Source organism: Lolium perenne, chromosome 3 (assembly GCF_019359855.2).
Source record: "Lolium perenne isolate Kyuss_39 chromosome 3, Kyuss_2.0, whole genome shotgun sequence".
Lineage (NCBI taxonomy): Eukaryota > Viridiplantae > Streptophyta > Magnoliopsida > Poales > Poaceae > Lolium > Lolium perenne.
In genome coordinates, this window is record NC_067246.2 from 271,775,581 (window position 1) to 271,800,690 (window position 25,110).

A 25,110-nucleotide genomic window follows, 5' to 3' on the forward strand; every position below is an offset into this window, starting at 1 on the left:
TAACCTACAAGCGTGTAAAATTTTAATATGAAATTCTTTATATTGTAGACTACACAAAAAAGACAAAATCTATTGAAATTTGGAGATTTGAAATATGTATATCCAGATCCACACGTTTACTACCTCCGTTTCAAGGAATAAGGCGCACGCTTATTCCAAGACGAACTTTGATCATAAAAATTGAGCAACAAAATCTTGATTATATTATATGTATATATTATCGTTGGATTCGTATTGAAAAACACTTTTTAATGATATTAATTTCATACAAACAATCTTTATCTATTTGAAGTAATTCTTGGTCAAACAAAAAGCTCGTAAAACGAGGACGCCTTATTCCTTGAAACGGATGTAGTATTATTTTTGTGTAGCCCAGAATTTTTTATATTTGCAATTGAAATTTTGCACGTTTATGGGATAATTCATTTGCTACACCATGATTTTTTTAATTTTTTTAAAACACATAAATATGATTTTTATTTATTTTTAAATAGCAGGAGCACTGGTGCCCAGGAGCACCAAATCTCGGTCCCATATAGGTGCCAATTTGTTGCCTATAATTACATAATAGTTGCTAAAAATGCTAGCTTCTTTCCTAAAATCATATAATAATTACTGGCCAAAAATTACCGTAGTTGTAATTTTCCCTATATGCACTATAGTTACCAAAATTTGAAATTGCGTGTCGGTGATATTAAATTTCCTAAGGTGTTGCGAATGGGGGGGTCACCATCCACACCGATGGCGGTCGATGTTTCACCAGATGTCAAGAGTGGTCCTCGAAAAGGTCCATAGAGGCACTCGAGAACTCAAGGGCACCAAGTTGCGCTTTCGACCACCTAAGTTGTGTTAAGTTGATTGTTGATCACTAGAATTGCACCGTCGGAAATAAAATTGGCATGTCAACACCAAAGTTGCGGTCGTGAAGGACCAAAGTTTCTTTGAGGCACTAAAATCAACTTAACACCTTCGCAATAGAGGTGCAACCCAACTAGTGATAGGCACTTCACATTAACTAAAAGCTGGTAGTGCATCGAAAACAACTACACATGTAACTACAGGTCATCGGCTTTGCCATGATCCAATTTAGAAGGTTTGGTTCATTGTGGCTGCCTCCACGCCCCTCGAACTCGTGCGACCGTCGCTTTGGCGCGAGGCACATAAGGGCTGTGTAGGGATTGCTCGTTGGTAAAGAAAGAAGCATGAGAAGAAACAAAGACAGAGAAAAAAAAGGAAAAATACTTGGGTGTGAGAATTGCACCATTGGACATCAAAGTTGCGTTATCACGCACAAAAGTTGCTTTATCATGAACCAAAGTTGCTCAGTTGGGCATCAAAATTGCTCCGTAGGGCACTATAGTTTCTTCGATGGACGCCAAATTTGGGTCGTCATGTACCAAAGTTGCGTCGTCGGGTACCAAAATTGCTTTATCGGATGCTAAAGTTGCTCTGCATGATTCAAAAATTACATCGTCTGGCACCAAAATTCTTTGGCGCGAGGCACACAATGGGCATAGTGGAGAGATTGACCGGATCTATTCCTCATTTTTTCTGATATGGATTACTTGTTAGGAAATAAAGGGACGGGAGAACAAAATAAGGATAGAGGACAAGAGGGAAAAAAATTATTGGATCGTGCTCATGATTTGTCGGCTACAAAGTTGTGCACCAGAATTGCACCATCGGATACCAAAGTTGCAATGTTGCGCACCATAGTTGCTCTATTGGAACCAAATTTGCTCCACCAAGAAGCAACTTTGTTGCGTGAAGAATATATTAGATTCAGAATATCAGAAGCAACTTCGCAACCGCTATAGGAAATTTCAGAACAACAGTAGGCAACTTTATAATAACTAAAAGCAACTTAGCAATGTTTGGAAGGAAGAAACAACTTTGGTGCCCCACAAAACGAAATTGATTCCGATGAAGTAAATTTGGCAACGAAAAAACGACTTTGGTGCAGGACGAAGCAACTTTGATCCGAAGGAAGCAAATTTCAGACAATTGATTATCACAACACATAGTAATTGCTCAATTATCTCAATTTTTTGCCTCAATAACTCTGAGTGGCATCCTTGGCCAAGTTATCATCTGGAAAGTAACTTGATAACATCGGTAGACAGCTTTGTACCACCGGACACCAAAGTTGGGCCATCGGACATCAAACTTGCTCTTTTAGGCACTAAAGTTGCATCTTCCGGCACCAAAGTTGCACCGTCAGATATCAAACTTGCACCGTCTAGCATCAAATTTGCTCTTTTGTGCATCAACGTTGCGCCGTTTGATATCAAAGTTGTGGGATCACACAGTAAATTTGCTCTTTTCGGCATCAAAATTGCGCTTTTGAGCACGAAAGTTGTGTTTTCCGGCATCAAAAATATCTAGCAGTAGAAAGTTGATTTGTCGAGCACCAAAATTACGTTATGAGGCACTAAAATTCCATTGCTGCATTGGAGCTAGGCATAAAATTCACTTTCTTCTTTGGAGCTTGCCCACTATGGAGCAGTAAGCTACAGCCTCGATCTCGCGAGATCTAGTCTCGTATCTAAGCCAGGAACCAAGAAAGACATAATACACAACAAACTGAAGTGATGCATAAACTGAACAGGGATTATGTAGCTTCAGGAGTGAAACAAGTCGGCAAAATTCAGTCAACCAGCCTGCATCCCATGGAGCGAGAGGCCGGCAGCGCGATTCAGAGAAGGTACATGGAGGGGATTCTGTTGGAGCGAGAGGTCAGGGTAGGTGCAGGCGGCGCGCTGGGTTGGTCAGCCGGCGCAGGCAGCCAAGGCGCTGGTCCGCAGGGAAGGGAACCGGATGGCGGGTGGTGCGTTGGGGAGCCGGCGTGGGGCGTGCTGCAGTGTTCCCTGCCGGCGCATGGACCGAGTGCAGCACGCTTGTTGGGTGGTCCGCCGGCGAAGGAAGTCAGGGGTGGTGAGGCGAGCCTGAAATTGGCGATAAACGGTGGCGGAGTGGGATGTCGCCGCTCGCCGGAGCAGCATGATGACGCGGGAGCACCAAAATTCGAAGGAGACCGGGGTGAGAAGCAGCGCCGGAGGAGAACGGTGGAGGGTTTGGCGGCGGCGGGAGATATGCGCCGGTGGGGAAGATGGATGGTTAATTAGGCGGCGAGAATCCGTGGCAGAAGGTTGCCGAAGGGATAGGGAGAGAGGTTTGCTGCTACGCGCGTGTGCTCGACTCGTCCAACCAGAGATACTTCCCCTCAGCTCGTTTTGTTGTTTAGCGTGTGTGCTCAGGATGTTCATCTGGCACGCGCCCGCTCCGAAGAATTTGGGTAATAGTTAGGGGGTTCTCTTTTCCAAAGGGGTTTATGTGGACTTCTTTCACTTTTCGTCTAGGTCAAATTTTTGGAAATCTACTCCATCCGTTCGAAACTTGCCTGACATTTATCAATATTTAGATGTATAGATAAATTTTAACAAATTTAAGACAACTTTTTATGAGATGGAGGAAGTAACTACTAAATTTATAGAAAAGAGTATCAAAATATATGACATCAAATCTGCATATAATAAAAGTGCGTGTCAAGACAAATCAAGGTGTCTAAAATGTTGTAGTAACCTTTTTATTCATACAATTAATCAAATCTTTAAAAAAAATTGAATGGTCATCTCGGGATAGGTTTCCCACCTGAATTTTCCATTCATAAAAAAGACTAAAAAACCAACTGTTTTCAGTAGAAGTACTCGAGGGAGGAAATAGAGAGAATAGAGGGGTTTAAGGGTTAGGGGCGGGGAGCAAAACACTCGTCCCATGACTCAGTGTCGCCATGGATAGCTTCTGATGCTCCGGCGCACCACCGCGCGGCATCGCGGTGACAAGCGGCCAGGAGTCGAGGGAGCGATGGGTTGTCATTCTGAAAATGACCTTGTTCCGGTGCTTCCAAATATATATGCTAGCAGCAAAGGATGATGAAGGTAGATGCGGAGGCGGGCAACGTGTCGGCCGCCGCGGGAGCGGCGTATTCCAGGAGGTGGCGGACGTCGGCATCACGTAGGAAGCGGCCACCGATTGTGTCCCAGAAAACCACCGCAAACAAGCAGCCGAAGACGATGTTTGAACATCAATGAAAAGTATTACAATATGTCTCTTACTTATAAAAATGTTAAATTTAACTGTGCTAGCCTTTTATTTTTCCCACCAAAAGGAAAAGTGCCACAACAACAAAATACCACGTTAATTGGTGAAAAACATGTTCAACTTGCCACGGTCGGTGTATATCAGCACGTCGGCGTTGAGCTCGACCTGCCCGGAACGGCGCCACTCCGCCGCCAATGCGCTCCCAGAGGCTTCTGGAGAGACCCACGCCGTGGGCCTTGCTGACCACCTCGACGTCTCTCCCCCAGGGCTCCCGGGACACGCAGCCGCGCGGCTCCACGCGCGCCCAGCCGAGCGCGACGCCCGAGTATGTGAGGACCACCTCGGCGCGGTCGGCGCACGCCTTGGTCATCCGCAGCGTGAGGTTGAACGCCAGCGAGACGACGCTGGCCGGTCGGGCCACGTCGATGCCGTGGTAGCCGCCGGCGAGGGCGACGGAGAAAGCCGGCATGTTGGTCTGCACCAGGTACTCCACGGGCCCAATCATGACCACCATGAGTACAAGCGAAACAAGTATTGCGATTGGAAAGGCCCATTCTTCTTTGCAAGTCGCCGACGGTGGCGCGTTGCCGAGGACGGATGGTTGGTCGTGGTGCGGATCGGCAGGGATGGCGTGGTAGGCCGGCTGTTCCAGGTCTACGCCCATGGTTGTGGTTTCCGAACCACGTGTAAATTCCGAACACTATATGCCTGTCAGCCCGTGGGTTCAGTTCGTGAGCCCAACTGCTGCATGCACGAACATATCGGCCAGGTGACCAGGTCTCAGCTGGAAGCAGTTTGGGACTGGATCCATATCCAGGCAGCAATAGATCGAACGATATGCAGAGCGCGTTGGATGAAAGAGAAACTATGGTGATCGGACGGCCTGTACCTAATTATCTCCGCCTTCTACGTGCGAGACGGCGTCCATGACACGCATATCGCGCGTCCATGACGAAAACCTAATTAACGTCAGTTAGTTTCATTTCATTTCATCATCAAAAGAAAAGGCTCCAAACTTGAATCTAGGCGACCTCATCACCTCTGAGGTAGGTAACATCCATCCATGGAGAAAACTTCGCGCAGAGGCCTCTGCGCCCTCGGCTCGCGGGGGTGTTGATCGTTTCCATGGGTCTGCTCGCCGCGACCGTCATCATCGTCGTCAGTTTAACGATGGACTCCACTACGCCCGAGTTCTCCGCGACCGTCAGCGGCTACGATGGACTCGTCCGGAGCGCGGGCGCGGGGTCCACGCTGCCCTCCTTCCGCGTCGCCCTCCGCGTCAAGAACGGCAACGTGTGGCGGCACTGCTTTGCGGCGCGGGCGACGGTGCAGTACGGCGGCGTGCCCCTGGCCTTCGCCTCCGACCTCGACGGGTTCTGCGTCCCGGCGAAGAGCGTCGTCGAGGTGCCCGTGGTGGTCAGTGGCGAGGGGTTGGGATGCCCGACCAGCTGTACGCGAGCCTTCAGAGCCGGCGCGAGCGGCAGGAGCGCGTGCCGCTGGAGGTGAGGCTGATGCTGGAAGAGAAGGATACGGTTAAGGACTTACGGTTCATGCTGCTGCGGTGCACGGCGATGCTGGATGGGATGCCGGACTTGCCGTCTCGCTGCCTGCTCTTCTTATTGGTGGAGCCAGGTAGGATTGATGGCGAGTGACTCGATCGTGCAGTCGGATCGAATATCAGGACATGATCGTGAACTTGTTCTCCGCTCGGCCTTTTCTATGATGTGTGTGACTAATTGTCGGATCTGATATAATCGTGAACTCTCATGATCTCTCTCAATAAAGATTGCTTCTGTTCCTCTTTGTCCATGCATCAAATGTTTGTAAATCCTCCCAGGCTCGCACATCACACTACGGGAACCCGCCGAGGGGCCGATGGCCGGCGGCCGTCGGCACAGCACCGTCGGCCCACGCCTGTGCCGACGGCAACCGTCGGCACCTTGCCGTCGGCACAATATGGCATCTGCACAGCCATAGGAGCTGTCGGCACACGTCTGGCCGTCGGCACAGTCGCTAGACCGACGGTGGGACGTCGCCGTCGGCACAGTTGCCGTCGGCCCCTTCGTCGAGGGCCCCACAACGCCCAAACGGCCGTTAGCCTAGCCCATCTTCTGTGCTGACGGCCAAGCCGTCGGCCTAGTCGCCTCGCTCGGACAGCCAGCACCTGCCACGCGTCCCCTGTCCATCTTCTGTGCCGACGGCCAAGCCGTCGGCCCAGGTTCATCGGCCCAGCCGCGTCGAAGCAGCTCCGCCCAGCTGCTGGCCGCCACCTTCCTGTGCCGACAGCAGCTCCTGCCATTTGGCACATCCAGGGGGCTATGCCGTCGGCACATACCATGCCATTTGGTTTTCCGCTTTATTTTCTGGCACAACACAGCAAGCATAGCAAAAATAGCAGTAATATACATTGAAATGCATCACAAATGTTGCGCAGCACATAATCATCATCGTCATCATATCAAATGTAGCAACAACATCATCGTTATCATATCAAATGTAGCAACAACATCATCGTGATACAAATATGTGGCATGTAGCACACACGATCATCATACATCGTCGACACATGGCACACACGATCGACGCACACCCGCTAGACACCTAGCTAAGGGAAACTAAGATCAGGGGGTCCAACCAAGTTCCTGACTCGTAAATTCAGGCGTCCGGGCTTTGTCGAGGTAGACCGAAGTAGAACCATGGCCTGAACCATCGCCAGCTGGAGAAAACCCTGAAGCACCGGGAGAATGGCGGCCGGGGTGCATCGGTGTGCCCTCGCGCGACGAACCAGGAGAGGGTCAGTTCCGCGAACTTCCCGTGCCCTACATGTTTGACAAGAGTTAGTATCTTAGACATGCGAAAGGAAAGCGGTGAAAGCATCTTAGACAATGGTTAGGCATAGGACTTACCGGAGTCCGTGCGTAGTATGTGGCCGTGAAAGCTTCCCTCGATGGGCACACTGGAGTCGGCCCCGGCCTAGCTGGCTCCTCTTCCGGAAGTGCGATCCTCTCTCCCGTCAAGAAGAACGTCCTGAGCGCCTGCAAGATAGTTTAGATGTCAAGCGCTGCAGATATAAAAAAAGGGGAGGTGGGACTTGTCATGTCTTTGAACCATAAAAGATTGGAACTTACACAACTCGTCGCCTCCTGGTACTCTTCCCAAGCCGCTCTCTTGAGGTCCCACTCTGCTACAACCGTCAAATACTTCTCATAAGTGGCCGCGTAGGCGGCCTCAAAGTTAGCCTACAATTTCCAAGAAAAGGAGTCATATCAATTTAGCCATTCAGGAATGAATGTTGGAAAGAAGATGGAAATGAGAAAACTTACATCTGTACGACGGTGTCGAGGAGGCGCGATCGGTGGGTCGCCGGTGGTGAGGGTAGACCTGATCTGCGTGAGGGTCCTCTGCGGCTTGATCACCCCACTAAGAAGCTTCGTGCGGCCATGCTCCGCGCCGCTCCCCGCCACTATAATCGTCGTCAAGTCGGTCTCCTGCTCAATAGGATCATCCACCTCCGGATGAAGACCCTTGAACACCGAGCAGTACTTCTCCAACTCCTCTTCGGCATTGCCGAAGTACTCGGGCAGCGAGGGCTGAGGCTGGCTCAGATCGGGCTGCTTCAGCTTCATCTTCTGCCACCCTCCCACCACGGTGAGAGGCTTCCCGAGTTCCGCCTCCTGCACAGCAAGAGAAATGTTATGTGTATCAAGTAGTAATATGAGGGGAAATAAATGCAAGTTGTTCCATGTATATATGTACCTTGTGCTTCCTGTAGCGCTCAATGCTGCGGCTTCCTGCACTGTGTGTTCCTCCGGTGCCCCGGTATGCCTTGTTGCTGGTGATGTTAGTGGAGAAGACATGGCTATATATAGGACGACGACGGCTGAAACGGCGGGAATACTTGGTGGGAGAGAATGGGCGCGAGAAGAATGGCGGGAAAAAAGGGCGGGAGGGAAGGAGCGGGGAAAATGGCGGGAATGTTGGAGGAAAAATTGGTGGGAAGCTGTGCCGACGGCCTGGCCGTCGGCCCACATAGTGGGAAACTGTGCCGACGGCCTGGCCGCCGGCACAGTCTGGCGCCGTTTGCCACATGCTGACGCCGTTGTCGGTGGCTGTCGGTGGCCCTACCATCTGCCCATGTGCCGACGGCTAGGTTACGTGTCGTCGGCACAGACGGGGTGTGTGCCGACGGCTGAACTGTGCCGACGGCGGCCTTCGGCCCTAGAGGTGTTGTGCCGACGGCCACTTTCCTAGGCTGACGGCGTGGCGTTATGTGCCGACGGCGGCCGTCGGCAAAGATTCTGGCCATCGGCCCCGTGGCGGGTTCCCGTAGTGTCATAACTGATTTTCAGCGTACGCAAATTTCACTGGTGCCCAGCTTCTCAAGATGCAATTCGCTCCCTCCTCTTCATCGGGTACTTGGTACGTGGATCTAGCAGTGTACGGCAACGTAGTTTCTCAGAAGAAAGTGCAAACTGTCGACAGCAGCACTAGGCATCGCGCGATGCCCATGGGGGGAGATTCCGCCAACACCATTTATCCGGCCATGGTTTTGCAAAGCCTCTTGAAAAGTTGTTCTCCTGTTAGAGCATTGATTGCTGATCGATGAGGAGACTTGTGGTGCATGTCCTTGACTGCTGCAGCGTCTGTCTTTCCAGAAACGGTTTTGCTATGTCTCAGTCAACTGAGATTTTCTTAAGTCTAAATCACTTACAAAAAAAAGTGTTTGAGTGCACTTTTCTGTTAAAAAAGTGCAATTGCACTTTTCTACTAGAAATGTGCAACTGGATCGAGTTGCACTTTTCTTTGAACTGCAGTTGCACTTTTCTAAGGTGACTGAGATTTAAGAAAATCTCAGTGAGACATAGACACACCCTTCCAGAAAACCTCCCGATGATACTTGATCATGGGTAGACCTTGCAATGGTCTATACACTCTAGAGGGATTTGGTTCGAGTCTGAACACGGATTTTTTAATGCAACCGGTTCCTACCATTCTCAATCTGGTCGGTGGTGACCTCGTGATTCGTGCAAATATCACTTTATTTGGAGTCTATTTTACTCCAAAATGTTATATCTATGATATTTATTAGATATAAGTGAAATTGGAGTCAAAACTTTGTTATTTTCACCACATTATACATATATTCCAGACATATTTGAATTAATTTTAAAAAAATTTAAGTTACCATGAATCCTGATTTATATTGGAAAGTTACGATATTTTACTGAAAAAATTATTTAGATTCCAAATATATGTCGTATGGAGATGATACACACTAGATATAGAGAAGGGGCCTAACATGAACCGTGAGGTGATGGATACCCGGTAGAAACCAGCTCCGTTAGAAATGACTTTCCCGTTCGAGTCTGAGTCTCTATAGCATCGAACTTTGCGATATTCGTGTTTACAGTGTACTCCGTAGCCTTGTTTGTCCGTGAGTACTCCACAACCCATTTCAAAATATAAGGCTAGATTGGCTTGTCGCGGTCACTAATTCACGTGGCAGTGGCACCCATCCAACTTCTCCATGTGTTTCCCTTCCCTCTAGCAAAAAATTAATCTTGAATAAACACTTACAAAAAAGAAAAATGCATGGAAAGAAATAAGATGGCTATTGTATATATGAGATAATATATTTATTTTTTATAAAGCGGGGCGAAAAGCTATATGAAGATATGAGATATAAATCACGTTCACCTAAAATGGGAGCAAGAAATATCTAACTGCACGCAAGCATGTGCCTCGGGCAGGAAGAGGCAGCAGGTTGCGCTGGCCCACTTCTGTTTGTCATATGATCCAGTAAAGTGCCTGCCGATGTGTCTAATCCATGACAATGTATGTCCGAGGTCCGACACACCGGTGTCCTTCATATCCGTTGCAAAATGCTAAACGAAAGGCGCATACACAGTTCATGACGGGACTACCTATGTTGTAGGCTCAGTTAGCTACTTAGCTGCTACCTCCTCCTGATTCACACAAAAAACAAAAAAACTGCTACCTCCTCCTTCCTCCTGGTGCTTAATAGGCGTAACAAAGTTCCTCCTCTTGCCTGTTAAAGAAAATGCACACAATAGATTGTTGTGAGAAAAGTACACAATATATTTGCTGTGAGACAAGTCTGAAGCAAAGATAGAAAGACTACTAATTTAGTGTCCCCCAAAAGATTAAGCAATGGCTTCACTATCTCCCAAAAGATCAGGAGGCATTTGCAAGACGCAGGTAAAGTATAGGGATTTGACACAAAATCTATTTTTGTCATTTTAAAGAAGCCCTCCCTTATATTATACAAACAGCACAAGACACCATACATAGTTCACACCACAATAAAGATGCAAAGAAAGGCAATTGTCACTTGCCTGGGCTCACTTGGTGAAGTGCTGGTTCAAGTGACCATACGGGAAGCTACACAAATAAATACAACTCAGTTAAAGCAATTGTTTTGCAAAGTCCAAAAACAAAGGCGAATATTTTGTATTTATGTAAATCAAGTCATCCCAGGCATTGACGGTTACAGCAAGCTTTACCAAGAGCATTGACACCGAACTGGTGACACCATCACTAAGGAAGGTCTTGGGTTCCTTCCTAAATGGTGTTCTGGTGCCACAAGAGGTGATAGAGCAGTGTGGGTCCTCATCCCATAGGTAAAAACAACATAGTGCCATGGTCACTGTGCACGCCCTGCATGGCTTGCAGATGGTCGGCTGCTGCCTGCTTGAGCTTTGGACGCAAAGAATGGACATGGGAGAGCGGGATGAAGTGCAGAACTATGTTGGATTATTTTCTTGATTATCTGACGTATTTTGGCGTACACATATCTATTTTACATACATGCTCCTATATTTTGGAGCCTAAATTATACTAACTCTGCCCATGGAGAATTTATATACTTAAAACAAGGAACAAACAATATGGGATCATCTTTAATGTAAGACTCGGCTGAGAAAACTTGTATACCTCTTGCAACAAATTCACCATCTTCAGATACCTTCACAGTCAATATTTTGATTCTCCGAAGATATCTACGCGGGAAGTATACCTGAATCTGTAAAGCCAACGATAAATATTTCTTAGTGATAGCATTGTGCTAATCACGATTTCATATAAAAATACAAACGTCACAGATCAAATAAATCATTATTAGAACATAAAAGTAAGCTTACCTCCACATCCAGATCAGAATTAAGGCCATCTCCACTGTTCACCACTATGCTCAGCAACATGTTGTCTAACTGATAAACAGTAGCAAAAAATTAAAGAGAAGAATAGCATAAATCAATGTCCCCTCTATTTCAAAACAGATGTCATTTTAGAGTTGCGCACAAGATTAAGTGTGAGTTGGCACAAGAAATAAATGTGAGTGAAATGTCAATATTTCCAGCAAATAGTATCAACAAAGTTTCAGGGGATGTGGACGTGCCTCTGCACAGAAAAAACTTGTAGAGGCAGAGGTCCTGGGTGGAATGGCTGAGAGAAGGAGACCAGAGCAACAGGTACTTCCATATGCAGGCAAGCTGTCATCCAACAAAGATAGGATCATGAAACTGAAAGATGGAGATGGAATTTGGGTGGAGAGTGCAGAGAAACATCAGAACAGATGATCTCAGATTTCTTCAAGGTGCTGTACACCAAAGACCCTGATGTCAACCCCAATCAGCTGTTAGCACTCTTTGAGCACAAAGTCAAGGAGTATAAAAACAGGCCCTTATGCAGAGAATTCGGTGATGGCAAAATACATGTTTCAACTAGGTCCCATCACTTCCAGTGAGATTTTTCAAAGTGCACACTGAGAGACAATGGTATCAATGCAGTCAAGGAATTCTTCAGACCAGGGATTATGCTGGCTGGTTGGACGACACTGTTACTTTTCTGAATGGTAACAAATCAGAAGAGCTCATCCTATTGACCAATGTAATGGTGATTTACGAAGTTGTGGCCAAACACTTAGTAAATTGGATGAAATCGATTAACTCCAAATCTCGGAGTGCTTTGTCCAGGGTACATGATTAAGGAAAATGCCACCATGTCCACTGAACTTTGAGTGCTTTCATGTGATCCAATAGTGCAAGAAACCTTATCTCTTCCTGTTTGCGGCCGATGGACTAACCTGTATCCTTAATAGAGAAACTGAGAATGAAAATACTACACCTAGTGAGGCCCTGTCATTTCACATTTTCTCTTCGCGGACGACGGTCTGATCTACTTTAAGGGAATTGGGCCAGCAAGAGTGTACAATATATGCATCGTTGGATTTGTACAAGTGCACAAGCCAGCTCCATAGCATCGGCAAGTGTTCTGTCCCCTATAATGAAGATTGCCCAGATGTGATGCAACTAGAGAATAGAGATCAATCAGACTTTGCCAGAGACAAACTCAGATTTCGAGGAGAAATTCACAAAATGACTGAAATTGATCTGAGAAATACGTATTTGTACAGTGGAAAGAATTGTTTTAGAAGTCAGTTGCTAAGGTCCTTCTAACCTACATTATTGGGTGTCTTCAAATGTTTGACAGATCCTCTGTTGAAGCCACGGGCAGGGAAGTGTGGGGATGGTTGCAAGGAATCATTTAGGAAATGTGTGCTCTCAGTATAGGGCAAAGGATTCAGTTGCACGCATGCGCATGTAGCAGACATTGTCGCGGTAGTTGTGCAGCTTCGACACCAGACCAAAATCTATGTAAGGCCGGTTGTCATCGAGACTGAGTTTGCTTCTTTCCGTTTCACAAAGCATTGCCCACGAAAACAGTGCACCGATCATGATGATGTACTGCTAACAGGAGGCACATAACTTGCTTCAGTTCTTCTCAGAGTGAAGAACTAGCAAAGTTTAAAGCGAGAGCAACAGAGCTGCACATGAACTAAGCAATTTTGCCAGAACACAAGGAGTCGATGCTTCTTCCAAGTGTGCCTAGAGTCGACGACCTCGGTTGTTTGTAACAAGTGTAATACTTCTGTTATTTCGTCTGTAAAACTCCCATTTCCCTCAAAAAAAATCATTGCCCTTCTACGTAAATCTTCCTTTTCCAGACAAAGACACTAAATTACATTTTTTTTTTCCTCCCAAAACAAAGGCCGCACAAGAAGGGTTAATTGGGAAGGGCAGGCATCAACAAGTGTTAATTAGCTCTTTTCTTGATGACATCAGTGAAGGACAAGATACCAAGAAAGTGACATAAACTGAATACGAATTGAAGGACAAGAATTTGGACTTAAAATAGAGAGTCTGAAAGACATCTATTTTTAACACAGTGCAAGTAGAATGCAAATGTCACAAAAATATGATATATATTCATTCTACCTAAACCTAACAATAATAAACATCTAATTAACCAAACCTCCACAACAGTAGAAACACATTTTCCATCGAAACATTCGATCACGTCCCCAACTCGAATTTCACATCTTTCGGCAGGAGAGCCTGCTGACACCTGAGGTTGAATTGCAATAACTAATCCTTAGTCCAAACGATAAAACAAGCATAACTCACGAAAGCAACAACAAACAGTATCTACCTCGTGAACAATAAGACCCTCATTAATCTTATGCTCGATCAATATATCCTCAACTTGAACAGGGTTTAGAAGGCTGGTGGCAGAAAATTTCAATCCAAGGTGGGGTCGCCGGATGCGCCTAACAAAAGAAACTTTAAATATAAAAGAACAGTATCTACCTCTAACAATAAGACCCTCATTAATCTAGCCTCACTTTTACATGATTTTTGCTATATGTGTTATTTAACAGAAATCTATTCAAACATACTCTCCGTAAACATATACGATGACAACCTAGAACACATCAAGGTTACGTCCCCAGCCTTACTTATACGTGATTTATTTCTAACTAAATATTTATGGATTCGAATATAAGAATTGTACAAATATGAACATGAATTGGATGGGAAAATAGAAGAAATAAAAGATAAAACAGACCAATCCAAATATAATTTTTGGAACTTACTCTACTTCTTAGAAAAAGAAATAAACAATAAGAACGAATTAGCTTGAGTAGAATAGAACTGAGAAGCATAACATACCCGAAGTTTCTCCACAGATGAAAGCACTTGAGTAAAATTGAAAAAGGTATAAAAGACCCTTCTGGACAACTGTCAATCATTCCCACAACCTTCCCGTCTAAGTCAATGACAGGACCTCCGTTATCATACTACGACATTTGAATTGGTAATATTATTAGAAGTACCATTCGAATAAAGCACTAAAAATACAGTAGCTATAACTCGAGTGGAATGCATGTGTACCTCACGGTCTCGATGTGGACCTTCAATGCGCATATGGTGATTCCGCTCATACACGTCTGGATTCGAATATTTCACTCTACCATGATGTATCACTAGTTTGACAGATTCATCTCTTCCAAGCTCAAAAATGTCTTGAGCACATTCCACTTTATCGATAAAATGGGGTGACTGAATAGATGGATGCATTTTAACCCTGAAGAAAGCAAGATTATAGTGCTTCTGGTGGTAGAGCAGGCGGCCCTTTGCAACGGCGCCACCCCACAAGTGGACAGTAACCTGAAACAACAGTAGTAAGAGAATGGCTACCAATAAAGACCAACTGCTGATCATAACAATCCTTTCGACAATACTTGTAATGTTTTTTTTAATGTTTCTAGACAATAACAACATAATCCATGCAATTTGCAACTAGCTATGATACGTGTCACCATAGTAGATAACTTGTGAGTTGAGACAGAACAAACCAAAGGTTATTAATAGATTATTACCTTGACATCAGAAGCATACTCATCTTTGCATAACCAAGCATCCGGTGATGGGCGCTTTGTGCGAATCAGATGTCACAGCGGTACCAATTCTCTTCTCGCTATCCAAATCAATCCAGAAACCAGAACACCATGCTAGCGGGTCACCATCTGCAATTTCACGCATATATTAGTAAGAAACATAAAGTTTCCACAAAAATAGCCAAATTAGATGAGATGGGATGTTATTATACCGAATGATGATGAAAGCCCAACAATAAATTGAGCAGCACGAAGCACTATCTTCTTCGAAGATTCACGGATGTGAAAAAGTGTTGGATCATTAACCAGGCAATTTGGAGGTGTAAGCTCACAAAGCATGGACATTTTCATCTGGCGTGCTACAAGAAGACCAACACACACAAAGTAAACACCAATATGCACAAAAAAAAATGCAGCATTGCAAGGATGATGCGTTGCGGTATTGCACTACAAATCTACATTGGACTTTCCAGGATATGCCTTATGCCCCCACATATGCCCGTCAAGATGTGGTCTCGGTGACACATGGAATGGAGTGGCATGCCATCAAACTCAACATGGTGGAATCATAGTTCTTCAGTGTTTTTTCTTTATCATTTTTTGTAAATATTGTAATGTAACCTAAAACAATGTCAATGAAGCCATATCCTGAAAAAAAAAACTTGGTGGAATGAACATATCCTGAAATTTCTATGTTTTTTTTGTAAATTTCGATTTTTGGACTTCAAAATGATCGGTAACACTATCTTCTGTTGGCTAGATGGTATATGATGAGTAAAGAAACTTCAAAATATGACGAAGATCGAGGGACTTGAATCACTAACCTATTTTCGCGTAGTACTCCTCTTGCATATCCCTATACTTGTCGGATATCGCGCTGTCCATGGGTTTGTTTATTTCAGTGCCATCAGGCATGTAAGGCTCCCGAAGCGGAGAGCTGACTGCCGAGGAGCAGGAGCCATCATCCTCATCCTCCCCCGTATTTCTCTTCTTCGACCTCTTCTCCAACCAATACTGGCTACTTTTCCCTTTCTTGGAGGACCTCTCCGATGATACTCGCCGGCTGATCCCATCAAGCTTGGCCTTTTTCCTTTTCCCGCAGCCCTCCGATGGCAATCGCTCGCCGCTCCCATCAAGCTTGTTCCTTGCCGATTTGGATCGCGAAGATTGCTGCTGCTCGTGCCCCCTCGACCAGTTAATACTTAGGGGTTCTCTTTCCCAGAGGGGTTTATGTGGACTTTTTTCACTTTTGGTCTAGGTCAAATTTTTAGAAATCTACTCCATCCGTTCGAAACTTGCCTGACATTTATCAATATTTAGATGTATAGATAAATTTTAAAAAATTTAAGACAACTTTTTATGAGATGGAGGAAGTAACTACTAAATATATAGAAAAGAGTATCAAAATATATGACATCAAATCTGCATATAATAAAAGTGCGTGTCAAGACAAATCAAGGTGTCTAAAATGTTGTAGTAACCTTTTTCTTCATACAATTAATCAAATCTTTAAAAAAATTGAATGGTCATCTCGGGATAGGTTTCCCACCTGAATTTTCCATTCATGAAAAAGACTAAAAAACCAACTGTTTTCAGCAGAAGTACGCGAGGGAGGAAATAGAGAGAATAGAGGGGTTTAAGGGTTAGGGGCGGGGAGCAAATCACTCGTCCCATGAGTCAGTGTCGCCACGGATAGCTTCTGATGCTCCGACGCACCATCGCGCGGCATCGCGGTGACAAGCGGCCAGGAGTCGAGGGAGCGATGGGTTGTCATTCTGAAAATGACCTTGTTCCGGTGCTTCCAAATATATATGCTAGCAACAAAGGATGATGAAGGTAGATGCGGAGGCGGGCAACGTGTCGGCCGTCGCGGGAGCGGCGTATTCCAGGAGGTGGCGGGGGTCGGCATCACGTGGGAAGCGGCCACCGATTGTGTCCCAGAAAACCACCGCAAACAAGCGGCCGAAGACAATGTTTGAACATCAATGAAAAGTATTACAATATGTTCCTCCTACTTATAAAAATGTTAAATTTAATTGTGCTAGCCTTTTATTTTTCCCACCAAAAGGAAAAGTGCCACAACAACGAAATACCACGTTAATTGGTGAAAAACATGTTCAGCCTTTTGGAACAAACACATAAATAAATATTTATGGAAGATAAGAATAAATCCTGAAAAAGGGGGTAGATGCAATAAGTAAGAGAGTGCATACTGCATAGAAGAAAAAAATAAAAAATGCTCCAATGCGTGCCGGTCTAGGACTCCAGGTGGAGGTTATGCGGCCCACTTCGACTCGGGAGACAATCCAATTCACCCCTCGTACTAATTTCTTTGTCTCACAAACTAACTCTTCCCGCTTTTTAAAAAAAAAAACTAATTTCTTCCCGCAGCGTACAGGAAAACCTGCTCGAGGGGAAGAACGCGGTCGACGACGCTTCTGGAATTCAGGATAACCCCTGCTGTGCCCCGCCGCAGCAACCGGAACAGGTGAGGGAGCTATACCACCGCAGTCCGCAGCCATGTCCACGATGTCGACCCGGTCGAGAGGGCGCGCGCAGCAGCCATCTCCGGGCTCCCAGTCCGCGCGAGCACCATCGGAGCGGTCCAAGAAAGGGAAAAGGACCAAGCCTGCTAGCACCAGTCATGATAGGGCAGAGAGGGAGGCGAAGAAGAGGAATCAAAGTAGGAGGGAGGAGGAGGAGGACGACGACGACTCCTGCTCCTCTGCAGTCAGCTCTCCCCTTCGCGAGCCGTACATGCCTGCAGTGGAAGTCGAACGGTATCCTGATGGCACACAGATACGTAGACCAGTCGACAGGGAGATATCCAGCGCCTATAACCACATGAAAGCGATCTACTACGAAAAAATAGGTTTGCTATTGAAGTCCCCTCGATCTCTCGTCAAGTTTTGAAGTTCCTTTTCCCCGTCCTATACCATGCATCTAGTAGAACCAACAGAAGAGTACCAGATCACTTTAAAATTTAGATATCTACAAAATTTACAGAACATGGGATCTAGAAAAACGTTACCAATGGATATGCCACTCTACCAAGTTGAGTTTGGGGATATTCCACTCCATGTCTCACTAGGATCACATGTCATGTCAACGAAAATATGTGAAGCATAGCCTGAAGGTTAAGTTCTGCATATCCTGAAAACCCCATTGTACTGAGACATCACAAGCATCATCCTTGCTATGCCTTTTTTTTTGCATACTGGTGTTTACTTTGTGTGTCTTGGTCTTCTCATAGAACGCCAGATGAAAATGCCAACGCTTAATCCGGATACACCTCCAAATTGTCTGGATAATGATCCAACGCTTCTTCACATCCATGAATCTGCAAAGAAGATAGTGCTTCATGCCGCTCAATTTATTGTTGGGCTTTCATCATCATTCGGTATAATAACATCCCATCTCATCTAATTTGGTTATTGTTGTGGAAACTTTATGTCTCTTACTAATATATGCGTGAAATTGCAGATGGTGAGCCGCTAGCATGGTGTTCTGGTTTCTGGATTGATTTGGATAGCGAGAAGAGAACTGGTACCGTTGTGACGACTGCACATCTGATTCGCACAAAGCGCCCATCACTGGATGCTTGGTTATGCAAAGATGAGTTTGCTTCTGATGTTAAGGTAAGCTTTTAATGCATGGGAAGTGCACTTTCTACTTGTAGTTGACTCGATCTATGGTTTATTTTGTCTTAAGTTATCTCAAATAACTCTCTACTATGGTGGCATAGCTAGTTGCAAATTACATGGATTATGTTGTTCTTGTCTAAAAACTTTTTTTGGAAACTTACAAGTCTTGTCCAGAGGATTGATATGGTCTGCAGCTGGTCTTTATTGGTAACCATTTTCTTAAATTGTTTTTAGGTTACTGTCCACTTGCGGTGTGGCACCGTTGCAAACGGCTGCTTCCTCTACCACCAGAAGCACTATAATCTTGCTTTCTTCAGAGTTAGAATGGATTCATCTATTCAGTTACCCTCTTTTAGCGATAAAGTGAAATGTGCTCAAGACATCTTTGAGCTTGGAAGAGATGAATCTGTCAATCTAGTGATAAATCACGGTAAAGTGGAATATTAAAATCCAACCGGGTATGAGAGGTACCACCATATGTATATTCAAGGTCCACATCGAGATCGCGAGGTACACATATATTCAACTCGAGTTGTATCTAATGTATTTTTAATGCTTCATTCGAATGTAACTTGTAATATTACCATGTTGTAGTATGATAAAGGAGGTCCTGTCATTGACTTGGACGGTAAGGTTGTGGGAATGATCGACAGTTGTCGAGCAGGGTCTTTTGTACCTTCTTCAATTTTACTCAAGTGCTTTCATCTGTGGAGAAACTTAGGGTATGTATGTTTTCATTTTCAGATCTATTCTATCCAAGCTGAGTTCCTTGTTGTTTATTTCTTGTTCTAAGAAGTAGAATAAGTTCAAATAATTATATTTCCCATGCAATTTATGTTCATATTTACAGTTGTGATATTTGAATCCATAAATACTTATTTAACAAAGATCATGTATAATGGGTATGTAACATTGACGAGTCCTAGGTTGTCATCTTATATGTTTACGGTAAGTATGTTTGAATAGACTTCTTTTAAATAGCACATATAGCAAAAAATTATGTACAAGTGAGGCAAGGGTGGAAAGAATTGAAGCAGAAAAACACCAACAAAGATCATGAATGATTCATAGTGAAATATTTATGGAGGAAGTGGGTGGTTAACAATCTATTCGCTAGCATGTGTTATCAGTACTCCCTTTATGTCTCATTAAGTGTTGTTTTGGACAATGATATGGTCTCCAAGGCTACACATTGAGCATCAGTTCCATAAAATTATGTACCCTTTAATCAAAATAGAAGTATATATTATGAAGTATATTTCTGATAGATCTAGCTAGACCGTAGATGATGCCATTTTTCGCGATATTAATGGCCAGATCTTAAAATGTTGAACAATGTGGATCCCAAAAACGACATCTATTGTGACACAGAGGGGTCGTATTTATAGCAAAAGACACACGAAAATGATCAGTTGAAAAGATGTTTCTGTTAGCTTTGATAGCCTTTTAATTTCCATGAACCGCAGTCATATTTCTAGGAATGTGGGGTATATCAACACTAAGATGTACATAGGAGGACCAAGTTTCTGTGATAACTTTATTTGTGTTGATTGTAGCATATTGGAATTTAAGGTTATGATATGCCCTCTTTGAGCTTCTTAAAATGCTAATTTATGTCAAGTTATTTGATGTACTATTTGCAAATTATAATTATGTTGGCCACATGGTTTTAACCAGAATTATTTATTTAGATTGGCCCGCATTATTGTATTTACTTAATTTAAACTTAATATAATTTTATTTTGTATAGGCGCATCCCTCGACCCCACCTTGGATTGAAATTTGATGCCATCAGCCTCCTAAACCCTGTTCAGGTTGAGAAGATATTGATCGAGTACAAGATTGATGAGGGTCTTATTGTTCATGAGGTAGATGTTGTTTGTTGATTTCTTGAGTTTGATTGTTTAGTCTTCCATACTAAGGATTAGTTATTTTAATTGAACCTCAGGTGTCAGCAGGCTCTCCTGCCGAAAAATGTGGAATTAGAGTCGGGGACATTATTGAATGTCTCAATGGACAATGCATTTCTACTGTTGTGGAGGTTAGTGTATGACACGTTTATTATTATGGTTTAGGTGGAACGAATAGATATCATATCTATGTCACATTTGCATTATAACATCCATAGATATCTTTCAACCTGTCCATTTTTTACTCAAAATACTTCTCTGTCAGTTCATATTCAGTTTAAATCACTTTGTTCATATCTTTCCCTTCATATATTTATGTCATCAAAAAAAGAACTAGTGAACCCTTCTCGTGCCTCCAGACTCCTTCTCTCACCGGTACATGACTTCTTGTGCATCACACTTAATTTTTTGTTTGTAGAAATACTGACATTTCAGTCACATTTAATTCTTGTGCATCACACTTAAATGGAGAGAGTATTGCTTTGTACTATTCACGTCTGTAATTTCTTGCTGTTGTTTATCAGTTGGAAGACATGCTGCTGAGCATAATGGAGAACAGTGGAGATGGCCTTAAGCCGGATCTGGATGTTGAGGTAAGCTTACTTTTATATTTTGATTGTGATTTACTTGATCTCTGTAGTTCATATTTTTGCACGAAACCTTGATTAGCACAATGGTGTCCCTAAGAAATATGTCTAGTTGACTTTACAGATTCAGGTATACTTCGTGCGTAGACATCTTCGGAGAATCAAAACATTAAGGGTCAATGTGTCTGACGATGGTGAAATTGTTGTAAGAGGTATACATATTTTCTCAGGCAAGCCTTATTAGAGATTATCCACGGTGTATGTTCCATGTCTCAAGTTATTTACATTTCTCCTTGGGTAGTTACTATAGTTTTGGCCCGAAAAGTAGAAGTATATATATGCATTTATACCCCAAAATGTATTAGATAATCGGGAAAACAGTCTGAAATAGTTCAGCACTTCAGCCCGCTCAGCAAATATGCAATGAATCAGCGATAGTTCGAGATACAGCCTCTGATCTTCTTGCAAGTATGATTACTCAAATGGAAGCCACTCATACATCAATTAGCCACAACTTGAGCGACAGATCTTAGCAGCACCTCCCATCTGGCAGAAAACTCAATTTCTTCTTACTCCATCGTGGAACCAGGTTCCTTCTTCTCTCTGTGATTTTCTCGAAGGCCCCCTTTGTTGAGCGATACAAAGCTGCTGGAAGGTCTAGATAATCCAATACTCAGGTAAGAAATCCAAGCGGCATTAATACCGATACGAATTCTATTGGACAAATGCCTTGGACCTGGTATTTTACAAAGCAGGACAAACCATTAGCGCGCATAAGAAACAAGTAGGGTGAGATGGCTTGTCGTCCATAAGCATCCTATCAGTTCTGACCTGAGCTGTATTCCTCTCCAGGGGCGAAAAACTCTTGGTCACCAGTAACACTGACAGGGAAGGTGACAGAACGGACAAACTCCATGATTCTGCCATCCATGCTGAGGCAAAGCCCATCTTTAATTACTCAAGATAATCACATTCGACCCGATCAAGCTTTGGCCTTTTTTTTAGATAACAGGCATTCATGCCCAGTTCCATTTCATCTGAAACGAAACTACAAATGTCAGGATTCTTTTGAGTTTGTTGTTCCAAAACTAGACCCTCTCACACCTCTCAAGAGGCTAACTTCTTACAACTAACACCAAGCAAAACCCCAAAACATGTCCAGACTTTGACATTCCATCAGGAAAGATACAAAGCTACCAACAATGTCATTTTCACCACTCTTTTTTATCAACTTCCATCTGCTGCAAATTTTTCCCGTCCGAGGATGGCCAAAACTCTTCTTTTTTTGCTTTCCTTTTCTTCATTCTCACAGCTTCACTCTAATGTCTTCACGCGCCTCCAGCGTCCCCGGCCCGGTCATCTTCGTCACAATCTTCCTCTTCATCTGCTGTCATTTGGAATTTGTGGAAGATGAGAAATGAATTACATTTTGGAAGTCTAACATGGACTGGTTTTCAGGTGCTCCCCAAGATTTATAAATGAATGGTTGTTTTAATTTTGTGATTGGCTCCTGGAACATCCGTGGCCTCGGTGATTCTGATAAATGTGACATTGTGCGTGCGACCCTTCTGTCCGCTAAACCTAGCATCATCTGCGTGCAAGAATCCAAACTTGGAACCATCTCCTTGGCAAAAGCCTCCTCCTTCCTCACTCCCCCTTTGCGCGCTTTCGACAATGTCGACTCTGTTGGGGCTTCCGGTGGACTTGTTTCTGCCTGGGACCCTGATCTCTTCACCCTCATGGGATCGATCGCTTCTCGTCATGCCTTATCCGTTGACCTATCCTTCACAAATAATGGCATGCCCTTTCGGTTCACAAATGTCTATGCGCCTTGCGACCGTGAAAGAAAAATCCTCTTCCTCCGTAACTTAGGGGCTCACTATCCCGGGGATGGCCTCCCCTGGCTCGTTGCGGGTGACTTTAACCTAACCCGCGACCCGTCGGATAGGAACAACGCCAACTTCTCCTCTACTGACGCCAACCTCTTCAATGATTCCATCAACGACCTTGCCCTCATTGAGCTCCCCCTCCGGAATCGTCAATTTACCTGGTCTAATGGTAGGGCCTCCCCCACTCTTATCTGCCTCGACAGGGTCTTTATCAACCAAGCTTGGAACGACTCTTTTCCGGCCTCTAGCCTTGTCTCCGTCAACGGGGATACCTCTGACCATGTTCCCCTTATGGCAAAAAGCTCCTCGTCCATCCCCAAGGGTGGGTTCTTCCACTATGAGCCTTCCTGGAGCATGCATGCTAGGTTTCGCCAGATCATCCACTCTGCCTGGAGCTCTACCTCTACGGCTGACGCCACGGCTAGAATGGTTGCTCGCCTCCGTTTGTGCAGGACCAAATGTAAAACTTGGGCGCGACGTATCTCCCCCTGTTCTTAGAGGGAGACTGGCTGCTGTCTCCTTATTAGTTTGCTCGATGTGCTGGAGGAAGGGCGAGCCCTGTCCCCTCCGGAGAACCTGCTTCGCTCTCTTACTATGGACGCTCTTCACCTGTTCATCAAGGAAAGGTCCATGTACTGGAAGGCCAGAGCAAAAATTCGCTTTGCTCTGGAGGGGGATGAAAACACTAAGTTCTTCCATTCCTCTGCAACTTGTCGGATGCGGTGCATTGTTATCCCTTCCCTCCTCGTGGATGGGGTCAAGATCACAGACCACTGCGCTAAAGCTGCCACCCTGAAAAGCTTCTACACGGACCTCCTAGGTACGATTGTCCCCACGACCTGGCGCTTTGACATTGGTTCTCTCTATGGTGATGCCCCCCCGCCTGCCAACCTTAGTAACCCCTTCTCCCCTGAGGAGATAAAAAATGCCTTCCAGGGCATGAATAAGTTGTCCTGTCCTGGGCCTGACGGCTTCGGTCCGTCCTTTTTCTCTACTTTCTGGGACACTGTCGCTCCGGATACTTATAAGGATGACAAACTTAATTGTGGTAGACTTTTATTTTTCCCACCAAAAGGAAAAGTGACACAACAACGAAATATCATGTTAATTGGTGAAAAGCCTAGGTTGTTCTCGCGCGGGGGCAGGTCCAGAGGGCACCCAACCCTAATAGAACCTCACCAGATCCCAACCACTCCTAGCCGCAGAAGGCGGAGGGCATGGCGGGGCATCCCCTAGACCTCACATGCACGTTGAGAGGCGGCGGTTCTAGGGGTCGCATGGGGCGGCGCGGCGGCCCGTTGGCGGGTGTTGTGGTGCGAGTTCGGCAAGGAGATGGTGCGGCGGAGGTTCAGGAGGCGTCGACGGAGGCTCGGGAGGCATCGATAATGGTTGCGAGCTCGGCGGCGCTTCACGGGTGGCGCTGGCCCATTCTGGGCCTGCTCTGGGATGCAGCGCGCTGTAGAGAAGGCAAGGTGGAAGCCAAGGGATCCGGTGAGGGAGGCAGGCTGTGGCGGCGGTGTCCGTCCTGCGTGCGTGTTCTGGTCGGGTCGGGGCACCAAAGGCCCTACAACGTGGGGCTTCGGTGGAGCTGGGCGGCTAACCCAGGATCTCGGTGGTGGCTCCTATGCGGCGGTGGCGCTGTTGCCGCGCAGGAGGTGTGTTTCAGCGGGGGGCGGGCTGGCGGCTGATGCCCACAAGTATAGGGGATCACTGAAATCTTCGATGAGAAGTATTACCCAAATTTATGAGGGAAACACAAGAATACCAATAAGAATTTAGCAATTGAGACGTCGCTCTTAGCCACATCTATATCAATAAACTCACAAAGCAAGTGGTGATTTTGTAGCAGTTAATTTAAAGGAGTAAAGATAAGTAGTAAACAATAGCAGCAAATTTCTAGTTTTCACCGAAAGTAGTAATGTGTAACTTTCAGTAACTAAAAGCGTAGGCATGAGGTAGTTGTGGGGTGTTCTATGATATTTATCATATAATGCAATCCAACTAGCAAAGAATCCATTTCTAATTCAGTTATGTGTAGGTGTGTGATCCAAATATAGCTATGCATACTAATAAAGAGAATTTGCATAACATCTTTTATCCTGCTTGCCCATTTTACCGGAGCCAACTTGAAACTACAAGCAATTAAGGTCTGTCATTACGAATAACATGGAACAAAGCAGTAAGTTTCATGAACACAAAATATCCTCAAAGTATCACATA

The 25,110-nt window shown here is 44.9% G+C and overlaps 1 protein-coding gene and 1 long non-coding RNA gene across 2 annotated transcripts; one reads left to right on the forward strand and one right to left on the reverse strand.

Moving 5' to 3' along the window:
* Nucleotides 1-9,819: 9,819 nt before the first annotated feature.
* Nucleotides 9,820-14,908, reverse strand: LOC139838595 (uncharacterized). The gene is made up of 9 exons (XM_071828495.1): nt 14,843-14,908; nt 14,355-14,630; nt 14,133-14,260; nt 13,612-13,729; nt 13,435-13,527; nt 11,262-11,330; nt 11,056-11,143; nt 10,458-10,503; nt 9,820-10,150 (listed from the first exon to the last, which is right to left on the reverse strand). Exons 2-8 carry the CDS (start codon nt 14,538-14,540, stop codon nt 10,484-10,486), a joined length of 702 nt encoding a protein of 233 aa, XP_071684596.1. The 5' UTR covers nt 14,541-14,630; nt 14,843-14,908; the 3' UTR covers nt 9,820-10,150; nt 10,458-10,483.
* A 5,542-nt stretch (nt 14,909-20,450) lies between these two features.
* On the forward strand, nt 20,451-21,288 carry LOC139837667 (uncharacterized). The gene is made up of 3 exons (XR_011754264.1): nt 20,451-20,545; nt 20,939-21,007; nt 21,126-21,288. It is a non-coding gene; the product is annotated as an uncharacterized lncRNA (long non-coding RNA).
* Nucleotides 21,289-25,110: the final 3,822 nt, after the last annotated feature.